Genomic DNA, 15,310 nt, shown 5'->3' with positions numbered 1-15,310 from the left:
TTCGCCCACCATTTGATTTGAGTTGATGAATGGCATATTAAAAAATACACGATTTCTCTTTTGCACCAAGTAGGCTTTAAATCAAAATTAAATATGAAAAAAATTTGTAGTGGAACACACGCAAATGTCTGGAACGAAGAAGACCATATTAGTGGCAAAACGATGGAGCGTTTGGCGTCACTCGCGCGGCAAGTTACACACTAGTTATTTGTTAATCCCATCAGGCGATAGGCAGGCAGACGTTCTCTAATTTTCCAATCGGCGTCCGGTCATTTTGAATGAAAACAAAAAAGTTAAAAAAAGGGTGTGCTATCAGTGAAAGTTATCGTGACATTAAAACTTTGTCAAAGTCATGTTTCCTCATGCGCCACCATCTTTAATTTAGAATTGAAAGCATGCCGGAAACTAGAACCGAGTTTATCTCACCCAATAAAAATGCACGATTCACAAAGGAAAACCACTTTCGTTTTCTCCGACCAATCAGAATGCCAATGTGAGTTATTGTGGAACGACTGCAATGGAACAACTTCAAAATCAATCAGCAGGCCAAGAGGGTGCAAAAAAGTTGACGATTGGCTTTTTGATTGGTCTTCAGAAAAAAATTATGTCATGGCGCAACAATTAGTTCGCCGGAAAGTAGAAAGTTGGGCTACTTTGTTCTGTTCACATGGGAATGCGCCCGCTCAGGGGGGGGTCAACATCCAGATACCAGACCCATAGCCGGGTGGTGGTGTCTTTTTTTCCTTTAAAAGTCTGAAAAGTCAAGTTGGTATTGATGGGGGTGGGTCCCCCTTTTTTTAGAAAAAAGAGTTATCCTCAGTTGGTATTGATACCAAAATAGGGGGTGGGTACCCCTTTTTTAAATAATATTATTCAGAAAGTTGGTATCCATATCAAAATGACAGCAAAACTTTCCTAATTTTTGCCCTTATAGCTAGAAAATACACCGGGGTACATATCAGTCTAAACAGGTTTCAATTGGATTTGTTTTAGCTTTTGAGTATAATGACTGTAAATGAGTAATAAGTTTAAATGACTTTAAGTTTGTTTATTTTGGACTTTTTCGATATTTTCAAGTTTTATTTTTGATCAAGCCTGAAGCAAAAGCATTTTTTCTGTGATAGCATTTGGTAATGAGTGAATCTATTCTGTTCTAAAATTATGTACTAATAATAGCTTCTACTAGTTTTTGCACATCAATTATATTCAGATAATATTGATTCAGATTGATTTTGCTAGCTTCATTGGGTTTGTTTTTATTATATTGTCAGTTTTCAGTCATTTTCTATTTTAGCATATGACATTTTTTGTGTTGTGTTGAAGAAAGAGTATTTCAAAAATGAGTTTTTTTGAAGTTTCTCTTAGTACCCTGTTTGTGTGGGAGGGGGTGGGTTCCCTTTAAACAGCTTTAAACTCAAATTTGTCAGATTGGTATTGGTACTAAATTAGGGGGTGGGTCCCATGATATTTTGTCAAATTCAAAAAGTCATGTTGGTATCGATACCAAATTAAGGGGGTGGGTTCCCCTTTTTTCTGAAAATTATGATTTTCAAGTTGGTATCGATACCAAAATAAGGGGGTGGGTCCCCCCTTTTTCTGAAAATTATGATTTTCAAGTTGGTATCGATACCAATTTTGGGGTGGTGGTGTTAACTTAGCTCAAAAGGTCAAAAGTCAGGTTTTTGGGCTATGGGTTGGTATTATAAATGTTGACCCCCCCCCCTGGCCCGCTCCCTTCTGGAGACTGACCTTTACTCGGTTATTTCGTGAATCATCGTCAATCGAAAACAAAAAGTGACTTTAAAGAAGGTTGTGAATGTGAAAGGTGATTGCAGATACTGGAACTGGAAATATTTCTGGAAAAAAAACGAAATAATGAAATTTTATTAAGATAATAAACTTTTTTGAGCGGCAGCTCGAGGGCATGCAGGCAGTCGACGGTAAACCCGTACATTTTGATTCCCCTCGCCTAACAGTAAGTAAAATACAGGCCAGATATCAACAATCCCATGTTTCGACCAATTGTCCCAAATTAGAGCAGTTGACGGTTTCCCTTTTGATTTCAAGCCAACATCTTAGCAACCGGGGTGCTCGCCCATAGTTACAGGGGTTTGTGCAAAAAACCAAACATAGAAATTTTTCCAAATCCCCTATTTCGATTGAACCAATAAAAAATGAAACTTTTCCATGTTTCACTTTTTTGCACCAATTCTTCAAAATGAAAAGAGACCACTTTCGTTTTTGTTGCAGATCTTGATACAAACCTCTCTCAGGGATTACTTATTATTGTGTTGTGTCAACTTGTCAGCATCGTATTTTGCAAAGGGAAAGATATCTATCTATCTATCTATATATTTTGTACTAAAAGGTCCTAGTACCTATTATCCGTACATTATAATATAGGCGTCTACCCCCTCCAGAAATTTAGGGGGTACCTAAAAAAAAGTGTTAAAAAAGCCAGGTACCTGGAAGTATTCTTAAATTTAAGGGGTACTTGATATGTTTGGGGGTACCTGCATTTTCACTAGTGGGGGTGGGGGCTGCTGTTTTTGTATGAAGTCATTGTGGCCTAAGACCCTTGAATTCCTTGAAAACTTTGAAACACCCTTTATTTTTTTCCTGCCCTCGAAATCCTTGAAAAATCAATATTATTTTGGGGACCCTTGAAATTCCAAATTTTGAGGCCACTTTCAGCCATTTTAACTTTCAGAAATACAAAAGTTTTCCCACTGTGTGGGGTACAAACATCAGTGAATTAAATGAGAAAACATACTTTTGGAACCCCTGAGATTCAAGGGGATACTTCATGCTCATTCTTACCCATTCTTTACCCTGTAACCCGTTAAGTGCAACTGGAATTATATGAGATCACCACAACTATAAAGAAAGTATCTGTTGAAGAATGTTATTGAGGTTCTGTTCAAAATCAAGGGGAATGGAAAGACTGATTTGTTTGAAAGATTTCAAGGTCTTTATGATTTTGTTAATAAAGAAAACGTCTTAGGGTATTTTTTGCATTTTAAAGGAGTTGAGGATTTAACCTTTCTCCTATTGTTGACAGATTTCCTTGAATTCCTTGAAAACTAGCAAAGATCAACTGAAAACCCTAGAAACCCTTGAAAATTTGTGGTAAATAACCCTTGAAACCCTGGAAATTAGTCAAAAATGACCCTCGAAACCCTTAAATTTGTTGAAAAATAAGTGCTGGCCACCATGGAAGTATTTTCCCAGGAATGACAAAAGAGCAGAAAATCCTTTATTGCATTTTTAACAATAAAGAAGGGGGTGACTCAAAGTTGGGGGGCTACTTTAGAATTCTAAAAATTTGGGGGTACCAAAATGATTGGGGGTACCTAAATCTTTTGGGGTAGCTGAACCCTGGAGGACCCTATGTAAAAGAGGTAAAACTAGCCTAGTTTCTAATCCTGATATAGGAGTTTAAGTCCAGACTGCCAAATCGAGTGCGATTGAACAATTGATATTCAGTTGTTGAACACAATCAAATATCAAAGTTCTGGGTAATGTTTGATTGGTTGGATTGTCATTCGACTGTATTCAATTTTTTTTCTGGAAAAGCCCATTCATGGTGCGTGGTCTAACCTTTTGTGGGTCTTATGCAAAAATGGTTTCAAGAACTGATTTGTGAGGACTGGAATAAAAGCTTTCTGCCCATAATGAGATATATCCAGAACCTCCCTCTGAATTTACTTCTCATTTATTTTTTGCAAGCTCTATTATTCTGATGCATTTTAAAGGTTAAATTTCCATGCAAAGAATTCGAGTTTTTTAATTAGTTTTATTTTTTGATTTGGCCTACAGATGTCTTTTGCGGTTCTAACAAAAGTATGTCATCTTGAAATAGAAACTAACATAGAGAAAGATTCAAAGATTCGTGTTGCAAAAATCAAATGTATTTTCTTTTGAATACTGTTTGGGTAAATTTTAGGACTTCAATTTTTTGTCGAAAATAATTTAGAAATAATAAAAAAAAAAATGGAGGATGAAACAAAGGAAGAAGTCGTTATTGATCCATGGCTGAGAACAACCGAGAAAAGAATAGAAGATGCAAGAATAAAGAAAGAAAAAGGAACAGCACTGTTTAAGGTAAGAAATTCTTCTTCTTTTGAATGGAAATATTTCATATGCAACCCCAACGATTAGTCCCAGGGTCTCACTTTCGAAGTCGAGAATCAAATTCGAATCGAGAAAATGGTATAGCTCATTATTAAAATAAAAAACTCACATAAAGGGAGTGTTTTTCATTTTATTTACTTCAGGGCCTGGAATTCCCAAGTTATTTTTTCCCGAGTTATTTGTCCAAGATATGTTGCATATGACGTTCTAATTTCAGTTTTGTGACGTCATTATGACGTCATCACAAATATGATAACTTTTTTCGAGGTTTTAGCTTTTCGAGTTATTTGGTGTTTTTTAACTCGGCTTTTTTTCGTGCCTTTAGAAGCAGCCAACGAGCCCATTTCCCCCGAAATATCTGTTTCCCTTTTCCAGGAGAGAGCTTTTTTGAAAAATGGGGAAACAGATCCAATTTTCTAGGAAAGACCTTTTCCTTATAATTATCTGTTTAGCTTTCTTAGTTGCTTTTATCTATCTATATCTCTGCCACCCTTTCTGTCGCTTCCTTTTACGCCCAAATATTATCTTTAAATATATCAACAAATAACTCTAAAAGTCAAAGGCACGAAAAAATATCCAATTAAAAAACACCAAATAACTCGAAAAGTTAAAAGCTCAAATCATTTTTGTGGTTACGTTATAAAAACCGAAATTAGAACATTTCTAAAGTGTCAAGGGCATTTGTGAAATAAAATGATTGACGATAGGATAGAACGCCTCAAAGAGTCAATTCAGAATCACCTCGAATATTTGGTATGTTTTGTGATTCGACTCATCGTTTTAATAACTGCCACCTAGCTTATCTACATGTTTTTATTTGATAAATATAATGCCCTTTAGTAGAGTGGTTATAATCTTGTCGAGTCAAATTACCAAAAGGCACTTTGTTTGTTTAAAAGTCAAATCTGTAGATTGTAAGTTTTGTATAAAGTAAAGTTTGTACATCCTGACAGTAATAAATGTGAGTAAAGGGAGGTATAACGTGAACAGCGAAGAAGTGTTCGATTTTTGTATTTTATTATTTTTAGGCCTTCTGGAGTCTGTTCATAACTTGTCATATGTTTTATGTGTTCAGTGTGTTTGTTTCAATTTATAAAAGTAGTAAATAAATGTTTTCTCGAGAACGTGGACGAAAAAGCGCAATCAGTAGCTAATATCTTTACAAACTATATATCATTTTGATGAATGGATGAGTAGACCTTTCAACTGTTGATGTACCCTTTTAATTTAATTATTCATTATCGATGAAAAAGCTATTTTGATAGGTTTTTATTTAAAAATTCATTTTGGAACAATTTTTATTCGCCGGGTCAACTTTTTGAAATCACTCTTTTTTTTCTCTATCAAGTTTTTAAAAGAATTAAAAGTCTTTCAGCGATGGAAGATAATTTTGTGGAAAATGATCGAATGTTGTCCGAAAAATATCACATCACGCGTCCAAAATATAAAAATGAAGAGCTAGAAGAATTACGAGGGTTGGTGGCGAAGAAATTATCAGAGAACGAAGGATGGAAAGAACATTGGCTAAATGAAGATTCTCTTATTCGATTTCTAAAGGCTTTCGAAAATGTCAAAGACGCTTTGAACGGGTTAGAGGAATATTGTAATTGGAGACAACAGAATAATGTCGACCGAATTGCCGGTATCGATATATCGGCTGATGAAAAGATGAAGAAGGAACAAGAAAGAGATCGCGATCGAATTTTCGACGGTCATTACGATCGTTGTGGGCGCCCCATACTTTTAATCACGGTTCGAAACCACGATAAACATCATGGCGATTACGACACACTGTACAAGTACTGTTTGCATCGTTTGGAAAGTATTTCCAATATGGCTGACGAAAGGGCTTTCGACAAACGAATGGTTCTTATATTTGATTTAAAAGGATTCGGTCTTTCAAACATGGATTATAGATTTGTCAAAGAATTGCTACATGTATTGAAAACGTATTTTCCTGAGCGCATTGCGACCGCCTTTATCATCAACTATCCGTATATCTTTTGGGGGTGTTGGAAAATCATCAAATATTGGATGAACGAGGTGACGAGAAGCAAATTTATTTTCGCACATGAAAACCAAGTTAACGACTTCATCGACTTGAGTTCTCTACCTGTTAAGCTTTTCTCGCAGAAGACTAAATAGCATCATTCGTTGGGAGCGCGAATTTTGTCAGTCCTTAGTCACTGAATTAATATTTTGATATTTTGCATCTTTCACATTGTAAACATTTTATTCGCCCTTTCCTATCAAAATTTCATATCATACATAAATGTTATATATAACAAAACGTTGTAAATAGATTATCAAAATATGAACCAATTGACGGGACAAAGATTTTATTAAAGTACGACAATTTAAGTTTATGTAAGAAGTTTATAGAAGTATCATATTTCATAAATCATGTATATAGTTTTAAAGATTATATCAGAGATTATAAAAAGTGTGTTTTATGAGGTGCCTTTTGAATGCAAATATTGATACCAAACCTCCTTCAGTATTTATTGTAATCATAAAAGCACGCTTTCTTTCATAAGAATACACTTTATGAAAATGAACGACGGAATTGCGGGAATTGGCCCATGGAATGTAATTCAAAGAATGTCACTATCGTATAATTCGTATACTGTAATCTTTGAGCGTTTTGACTAGTGTTAGATTTAGGTTTGGTTTGCATCTTAACCTAGAAATGCCGTTAGAAATATTTTATGGTAAATTTATGTAGGAATACCCGCCATACAGTACCAAGAGTATACAATACAATTAGCTATGTAACATTATAATACACTGTAGTACCTTATTGGAACTAATTTTCGCGGGAACTAATTTTCGCGGTTTTGACTTTTTTTGGACAAATTTCTTTCATTTTCCTAGGGATTTTTCAAAACTTTCGATAAAATTGGAAAAAATTGTATTTCGCGGGAATTAATTTTTGCGGTTTTTAACTGTGAAAATTTTTCGTGGGCTCAAATTTTCGCGATTTTTCGCAAGTAACCATTCAAATAGTATTTATTTGATATGTTTTTTGATATTTGTATGATATGAGTTTTGTTTAGAAGTATTTCGCGGATGAGGTCCTTCCAAATTTCCATTGAGACTTAATTTCGCGGATGACACCCAAATCCACGAAATCCGCAAAATTTAATCCCCGCGAAAGTTTATCCCATTAAAGTAGTTTTTGAAAAAAGCTTTTCTTCGAAGATTTTTTTTTCTCTTTTCGCGGAGGGATTACAGCAGGGCTATTACAGATTAATCACCCCGCTCCTCCCTTACATTTCTAAGCTAAATGTAATCAGCCATATAATTAAGTCTAATAAGCCGAAAATCGACAAAAATGTCGATTGCTGACGAAATATCAATGGTCGCGTCTCCTTTAAAAAATATCTGGTTTCCCATTGTCAGAGGAATGTTCATGCTAAATTTTGGCTTCGGGTTACCTTTTGTTGAGGATATATTTCCACTTTAGTCAGAAAATCGGGATTTTTGTCGATTCAGCAGAATTTGCATAAACATAAGCATGTAAAATGGAAGCAGAATTATCGGAAAAGTAGCCTATAATTGGTTAGTTAGCCGATGAAAAAACACCTTTTCATATTTCTGTTCTCAAAGTTCAATGTTATATCAGATTAGATGGAAATTTTTCCTTTGGCTTTAGGCAATGAAATAAAAGTGAAAAATAGACGCGGCCATTGATATTCGGTCAGCAATCGACATTTTTGTCGATTTTCGGCTAATTAGACTATATAACATAGTCTAATTATCCTATGATAGGCTAGTTGGATGCTGTTCTTGACTGACCAATTAAAGTTTTAAAGGATTAAAAAAAAGATTATAATATCGGAGACTTAAGAGACCTCGCGGAAACTCAGATAGCACAGGTGTCATTTACTTTAGTTTTACAGGACTTGTAGATCCTTTAAAGCCAATTATCCTTCGACATCTATTACAACTTCATCATGTTTCGGTTGTACTAATTTTTGTTCCTCTTTCTATCAGAAAGTGACTGGCTATCCCTGTCATTGTTTTCTTATCCTGATTTGATTTTGTGAATGTTTTTCTTCTCTCAAAACACTTTCAATGGCATCTCTTCCAAGTCCATAAAATCATTCAGCTGATCATAAGCAGCAAAAATAAATTTGCTTTGTGTGACGTCATTCATCCAGTGTTTAATGATAGCCCAACATCCCCAAAACACCCAAGGGTAGTTAATAATGAAAGCTTGTGCGATACGTTCTGGGTAATAGTATCGAAGCATGTTCAAAAAGTTTTTCACATACTTAAAATCCATATTTCTCATACTAAAACCGTTAAGATCGAAGATTAAGTTGAAACGTTTATCTGCGCTCAGTTCTTCAGCTTTTTGTGCAGTCACTTCCATCAACCAGATTACGTAACGAAGCAAGCTTGGATAGTTACCATGGTAACGGTCATGGTTTTTAACATGTACTAACATGATTGGTCGTCCACATCGATCGAAAAAAGTCTCAAAAACAGTTGCTCTACCGACTGTATCTTGTCGTTTTATTTCTTCATCATTGTCCCGTGTCAATGCAGCAGTCGTATCAACGTCATCTTTCAGTCTCCACTCACAATAATCTTCCAACGCTTGCATGGTTCCCTCCACTGTTTGAAAGGCTTTCAAGAAACGAGCCAACAGACCGTCGTGGATCCATTCTGCTTTCCATTTCGTTGTTTTCATTCGTTCTTCAACACATATCTTCAGATCTGGTAATAATTCTTCGTTTAATGTTGGACGAATGATGCTATATTTCTCACAAAGCTCCTTATCTTTTGCTTGAGCTTCATTTGCCTCCATGCTGTTCTGATGTTTCGACTGATAATTTATAGTGTCTTATGTTATATGTATAGTAGTCAAGAGCAAAGTGCTTTCTAAAACAAACTCAATAAGTTGATCAAGCGAAGTGCAATCAATATTGAGTAGGTATTGGAAAAACGTCTCAACTTCTCCTTTCTATAACCAAAGAGTTCAATCACCTTGTTGTTGATGAAATATCTCACTTCGTTACACTACGGCTAGCTGCTTATTAATAGTACGACGTGATAATAATGTGATATTACTCTACATATAATTCATTTAATTTGCTATTGTGACGGTATGATAAGAATGTCTTTATAATAACTTCTCTTTGCTAAGCAACGAAACACCAAGCCAAATTTCCTTCACTTTATAGTTCGATCGAAAGCTCTTGATAACTGAGACAAACGCTAGCTTGCTATTTAATTTTCCTCTTTTCCAATCCAATGCAAAATGTATGCAACAATGTATTCTACAATCGTTTTTGATGTAGAAAGAAAACATCTTTAAGCATCTTTAACTTTGTCGTCAAGGCAACCTTCATATTATTCTTTTATTCGGTCTATCAAAATAAGGGGAATTCTACGCAGCTTTTATACTTTGTATAAAAGATTGACTTCTTGATAACACCTTACGAAAAAAACCTACAAAAATCTATCTGAATATTGAGGATGAAACTTTTTGTGTTGAAAGTACGTTGTCTATGTTTTTCTTCCCTAGCAGTGATGTTTTGTAGAAAGTAGTTTTCGGCTTTTCACGAGGAAGTGAAAAAATGCCCTTTTACCTATTTACCCCTTAAAATCTACAAAATGGTTTTTCTCGAAAAACTTTTTATAGAATGGTCTCAAATTTTGAACAGCGATTCGCTGAATTTTAAAATTAAAATACACCTTAAAACCTACACTTTTATACCTTAAAAGCTACAAATATCGACCCCTTGCTCAAAACTTACTGAAACTGTAAAATTGCAATTCAGGTGCTGAACCGTGATTCAATTGATCAAATACTTGCTAGAAATCCATCCCCAAAACAATATTTTCTATTCTTAATGGATTTCATGCCCATGATGCAATTCCGCCTGTTTTTTGTCAAAAACGGCTTTGCATAAGTATAGGCACCCAAAAAGTATAGGTTTTGTGACCTTTATTTCTATTATTCTAGGTCCGAAAAACTTGATTTTTTGAAGGGATTTTTTATAAAATTTTGAATAAATTCGAATTTTACGACACTTTGCGATAATTGATTATCATCGAAATTAGGTAAGTACATTTGTAAGAGGTTGTAAAACAGACAACAAATAGACCAAATAAATTTATTGCGGGTTAAAAAACGTATCACCCATGTCGTGATTACCTAAAGCGTTATTAACTCGATGTTCTTGTGCAAAATACACAGAATCAAAAAATATTTTAATTTGTTACCCGTGCTTTTTCATTCCACCAAATTAAACTCTCTGCCTTGGGATTGTTGTAATTTCCGATGTTCTCTTCTCACTTATTACATGCACTTGCGGTGTCCTTTCGAGGAACGATGGCTCTGCTCCTTCCAATGCTTCGTTTAGTCATAAGTAGTTAGCTGAGCTGGCTGACCGTGGAACCCGTGATCATAATCGAAAGACTGTCTTAAGGGTTGGTCTAAAAAGCAGGGTAGCCAATTGGCTACCCCATTTGGGCTAGGTTGTGGGGTAGCCCTTTTTTGCCCAAGTATTTAAAGTCTAGTGTTTTAATTTGTGAGAATATAATATTAGAAAGTTTTAACAGTCATTTAAAGAAAAAAGGTCGAAATTTGCTCCGTTACGTTGGTTACTGTAGTCATTTTTGTAAAAAGTACTAAAATCTACTTCTGTTTACTGAGTGTGGTCGCCCACCTTGTCTTCCTTCCTCTCACACTTTGAAAATCTACAGACCAGACCATTTTCTATGGTGAAATTTTGATCCCAAACATTCTAACAGAGACTCAAAATGAAAATCAGAAAAATGGGTAATCTTATGACATCAAAGGATAATTTATCTTTATGGTAAATTAATTATACCTAATTATACCTAATTAATAGTAAGTAATGTAAGCCTTACCCCTATGGTAACTTAGGGATTCACACCTTGTAAAAGAAATTACATTTTATAATAAAAAATGTAATCAGAAGGTCTAAGGTCAAATAGTTCTGACCATGTGTTATAATTATAATTAAATAATTAGAATATTTTTTCAAATTTTTACCCCCTGGCTTCAATGAGGATTATCAAAAAGTTTTTATTTTTTTGCTCTGGTCCGTGAGATACATGGCTACTAGTCGCGCGGCTGAGGTCGAAAAAAGTGGCTAGAAAATGATTTTCGTGATACACCTCTTAGATTCCACTTTTTTCGATGGAAACTCTCGAATTAGTATATGTAGATTCCAAAATCAAAAAGTTTCCACGATATTATCGTGCAAGTAACGAGTAAATGGCGATTTTTTGCGTTTCCAGGCAAAATTGCAAGGCCTGGAAATTCATGATTTTTGGGGGGTCTTCAAATTAAAAAAAGAACTATATCACATGATAGAGCTCTTCAAACTGAGCAAAAAAGTGTATTACACCAAAGTCCCAACTTCTCTAGATCAAAATTTATTGGCCTATTTGTGGTAAAAAACTGATGGAAAACAGGGAATTTCCCCACAATCTGCATTAATTTATGCAAAATTAAACACCTTTTTGACCACAAATAGGCCCATAACTTTTGATCTAGAGAAGTTGGGACTTTGGTGTAATACACTTTTTTGCTCAGTTTGAAGAGCTCTATCATGTGATATAGGTCTTTTTTTAATTTGAAGACCCCCCAAAAATCATGAATTTCCAGGCCTTGCAATTTTGCCTGGAAACGCAAAAAATCGCCAATGCACGATAATATCGTGGAAACTTTTTGATTTTGTAATCTACACATACTAATTCACGAGTTTCCGTTGTTTTTTTTGGAATCTGAAATATGTATCACGAAATGAAACGTTTTTCGACCTCAGCCGCGCGACTATACCCCACAACCTAGCCTAATTGGCTATCCAAATTGGCTACCCTGCTTTTTAGACCAACCCCTGTCTTAACGTTCTAGATTTAGTCTAGCTATCCTCTTTCTTGTCGACCCTTACAGTACATTTTCTAAAGTCTGACCTAACCTGATGATGGGTTGCTGACCTTCAGTGACCACCTTCCCCCAGATGTTTTTAAAATGTACAATAGACCTTTTCATGAATTACGTCACGAACATCACTTGCCTCGTATTCAAACAATTACCATGGTGATCATGTCCCTTGAGACATTAAATTATTTTTTTATAAATAGAAAGAAATAGAAAGTAGTTTTAGTAAAATCCGCTGGGAGTTAACCACCATAGCAATAATTTCAAAACGAGGCAAGTGATGTTCGTGACGTAATTTATGAAAAGGTCTATTTGTGGGGATAGCCGTAAATCCTTTGCTTCCATTTTCCGCTTTCAAAGAAATCACAGAGTTAATTGATTAATTTAACTAGACGAATTAAAATTGAACTAGTCGTCCAAGACGACTCTTTAACATGATAATCGCTTCACTCGCTGTCATTTTTGAGAAATTAAATGTATTTTTTATTTAAACTAGGAATGTATAAACAATTTCTTGTATTTTCGAAGGAAAATGAACAGTAGTATTTTCTTGTATATTGAATGGAACAATAATGAAAACAATAATGAAAACATTTTAATGTATTTCCCAAGGAATATTATGTAGAGAAAATGTCTTATTTTCCGAGGAAATTAGATAAAACACAACCCGAAGATCAGCATCCTTCTTAGTTTTTAAATAAAAAACAACAAGAAAGTGTTCGTAAATTTTGGAATATTTCGATGACTTCTTTCTATACTATGACTTGTCAACCATTGACAATGATGAGATAGGAGCTGCTCAGTCATCTATAAGCAGCCGGTGAAGCAATTTTTTAGAAATATGTGTTCTTATCTTCTAGGAGACCACATGTTATAACCTTAATTTTCTTATATAATTGATGTGTTCTGATTTCTATGAAACGTTTACTGCATTTTTTTTTTCCCTAATCCTTAACTTATTGCTTTATGGTTGGATGTGTTCTGAAATCTAAGAAAAACTTTGTCGCAAGCTAAAATTGTGAGATATTTGTTTTTGCCACGAGAGATGTATTCTGAAACTTTCTAGGATTACTAGGCAACAAGATTACATCAAAAACACGTTAGATGAACTCGATTATACCCTATGTCTGGTCATCATTTCTAGCTGATTGGTTTATACAGCCTTTATCAAAACAGATCAAAATTTTTAGCTGAAACATTCTCTCAGAACATATTGGGAAAAAAAGGTCGCCTTGCTGGCTGCTTTCGGCCATCGTGACTAACCATAACACTCGAGGGTTATACTTTGAAAGACTAGCTAAAATAGGAATATTTGTAAATTAGATATTTAAAAATTAAAAAGAATGAGTGTTCAATTTCAAAGCGCTCTTGAGAACGTTCAGCAAAGAAATTTAGAAAAAGGAAAAAAATACATTTTTTACAGCTTTAAGGTTGAGCAATTAAAAGGTCAATGAAGAAAAGGCGCGAAAAAGAATTGTCGTCTGCTTAAATATCACTAGCGAAAGAGCTTCATGCGAGAATCGGAGAGTTCAGATTTAGGCGTATTATAATATAGATGTTTTGGTTCGAGTGAACTATAGATCGAAAATTAAAATATAAGGAATAAATTCACAAGTATTATCGTTCTTTGATTCATATGGCTCCTCTATTGAAAAAATTCCCCCATACTTCCCCATCTCATCCAGACTCTGATATCTTCAATTGTGTGGTATAGTCAATTTTCAATACGCATTTGTTTATGTCCTTTTGTTTTCTTCACAGGATAAAGATTACAGAGGAGCAGGCCAATGTTACATCAACGCGTTGAAAGATATCATACCTATCCTCCAGCCATCTGATCAAACTGAAGAAAGTACAATCAAAGAACTCAAAGAAGCTTTATTTTCCAACCTAGCTGCATGTCAATTGAAATTACAACAATATCAACGTGTCATTGAAAACTGTACGAAATCACTTGATATTAATGCTCAAAATGTGAAATGTTTGTATCGACGAGCGAGTGCTTACTTACAATGTAGAGATAGAGGGTCAGCTCGTAGAGACATTGATCGTATTTATGAACTGGAACCGAGTAATACAATTGTAAGGGAACTGGAAACAAAATTGTCTTCTCTGGATATAAAAGCAGATGCAAGAGACGCCGCCATGATGAAAAGTTTTCTCTCCTCGTCTTGATCGTTGGTGAAAAAAAGCTGATGCCAAACTGATCGAGAATGGGTCAGATCATATATTTGCCATGGTTGCTTTGCTCGGTCGGACACTTTCATTTACATAATCCAATATGGTACAACCGGTTGTGTGAACATTTCAATTTCACGCTTGGCATTCCCGGCTCCCGTGTATATATCTTAACATCGATAAGGCCATGGCTTTTTGAAGATGGATTATTAAACTCGAAGATTAGCGAGTGTACCCGTTGGTTAAATCTGATGTACTGTACCAAGCATTAGCTTGAGAAAAGTCTGCTAAAGTTGAAAGAATTGTTGCATGTACGTTACTGAACTGATTCTGCTGGTGACAGGGGCGTATTGAAGGGGCGTTTTTTTAAACAACTTTTGTGAATAGAATATTCTTCACTGTATCCATGTAAATCTTTTTTAAACATCCCTTTCATCAAAATGATATGTATTGCATCGGATTCAAAAATTGAATATTATATTATTATCAGATTGATGATGATCGAAATTTTTATTTTATCCTCTTTATATTTATCTAATATACCTCAAGGGAAGTAATTTGGCGAGCAACGAAAATTCGAAAACCTTTACCTTTTTGATTTTTGGAAGAACTAATTTTGGCGAAAGACAGGGTAAATTGATTCATTTTGCTTGAAAATAAGTGTTTTAGTCAAAAAAATTATTTTTGACGAGGCAGAAATTTTTGTTAACCTTGACAAAAGCTAAATTTGGCGATTTTTGGCAAAACTCACCAAAATTAGTTCTCTTTAAGGTCCATTTTCGTTAACGACTTTTATAAGCGAAACCTTTTTCTTTCCATTATCAAAGACGATGAAAGTTAAGCGCTTATAATGAAAGTTAAGCGCTTATAAAAAATAACCATAAAATCAGCCATTTTCGCCCTTGTCTTTCATCACCGCTCCGAGTTGAATTGATTGGTTCATACCCTCAAGAAAAAGAATAACAGCTCCTTTTCATATTTTATAGGAAAACTTTTTAAGGATATATAATATGAACGCTGTCTTGACAGATAGAATAAACTATTCCCTCGAACTTCATTAATTTTAATCAG

The 15,310-nt window shown here is 34.7% G+C and overlaps 3 protein-coding genes across 3 annotated transcripts; 2 read left to right on the top strand and 1 right to left on the bottom strand.

Annotated features, from left to right (window-relative positions):
* Positions 1–3,980: 3,980 nt before the first annotated feature.
* Positions 3,981–14,578, top strand: LOC136810155 (uncharacterized). Its single transcript, XM_067066728.1, has 2 exons — positions 3,981–4,104; positions 13,823–14,578. Exons 1-2 carry the CDS (start codon positions 3,994–3,996, stop codon positions 14,234–14,236), a joined length of 525 nt encoding a protein of 174 aa, XP_066922829.1. The 5' UTR covers positions 3,981–3,993; the 3' UTR covers positions 14,237–14,578.
* LOC136810156 (uncharacterized) lies at positions 5,426–6,574 on the top strand. The gene has a single exon (XM_067066730.1). It carries the CDS (start codon positions 5,512–5,514, stop codon positions 6,277–6,279), a length of 768 nt encoding a protein of 255 aa, XP_066922831.1. The 5' UTR covers positions 5,426–5,511; the 3' UTR covers positions 6,280–6,574.
* Positions 8,104–9,168, bottom strand: LOC136810154 (uncharacterized). Its single transcript, XM_067066727.1, has one exon. The coding sequence runs from the start codon at positions 8,948–8,950 to the stop codon at positions 8,198–8,200; it is 753 nt and encodes a 250-aa protein (XP_066922828.1). The 5' UTR covers positions 8,951–9,168; the 3' UTR covers positions 8,104–8,197.
* Positions 14,579–15,310: the final 732 nt, after the last annotated feature.

This window comes from Clytia hemisphaerica, unplaced genomic scaffold (genome assembly GCF_902728285.1).
Source record: "Clytia hemisphaerica strain Z4C2 unplaced genomic scaffold, Clytia hemisphaerica genome assembly, whole genome shotgun sequence".
Classification (NCBI taxonomy): Eukaryota; Metazoa; Cnidaria; class Hydrozoa; order Leptothecata; family Clytiidae; genus Clytia; species Clytia hemisphaerica.
The sequence above is the reverse complement of the archived record's forward strand: the minus strand, read 5'-3'. Positions and strand labels throughout refer to the sequence as shown.

Coding starts and splice junctions, on each gene's coding strand:
- LOC136810156 (XM_067066730.1), top strand. CDS start 5,512: ATGGAAGATAATTTTGTGGAAAATGATCGAATGTTGTCCGAAAAATAT.
- LOC136810155 (XM_067066728.1), top strand. CDS start 3,994: ATGGAGGATGAAACAAAGGAAGAAGTCGTTATTGATCCATGGCTGAGA. Junction 4,105..13,822: donor AAGGAACAGCACTGTTTAAG/GTAAGAAATTCT, acceptor TTTTCTTCACAG/GATAAAGATTACAGAGGAGC.
- LOC136810154 (XM_067066727.1), bottom strand. CDS start 8,950: ATGGAGGCAAATGAAGCTCAAGCAAAAGATAAGGAGCTTTGTGAGAAA.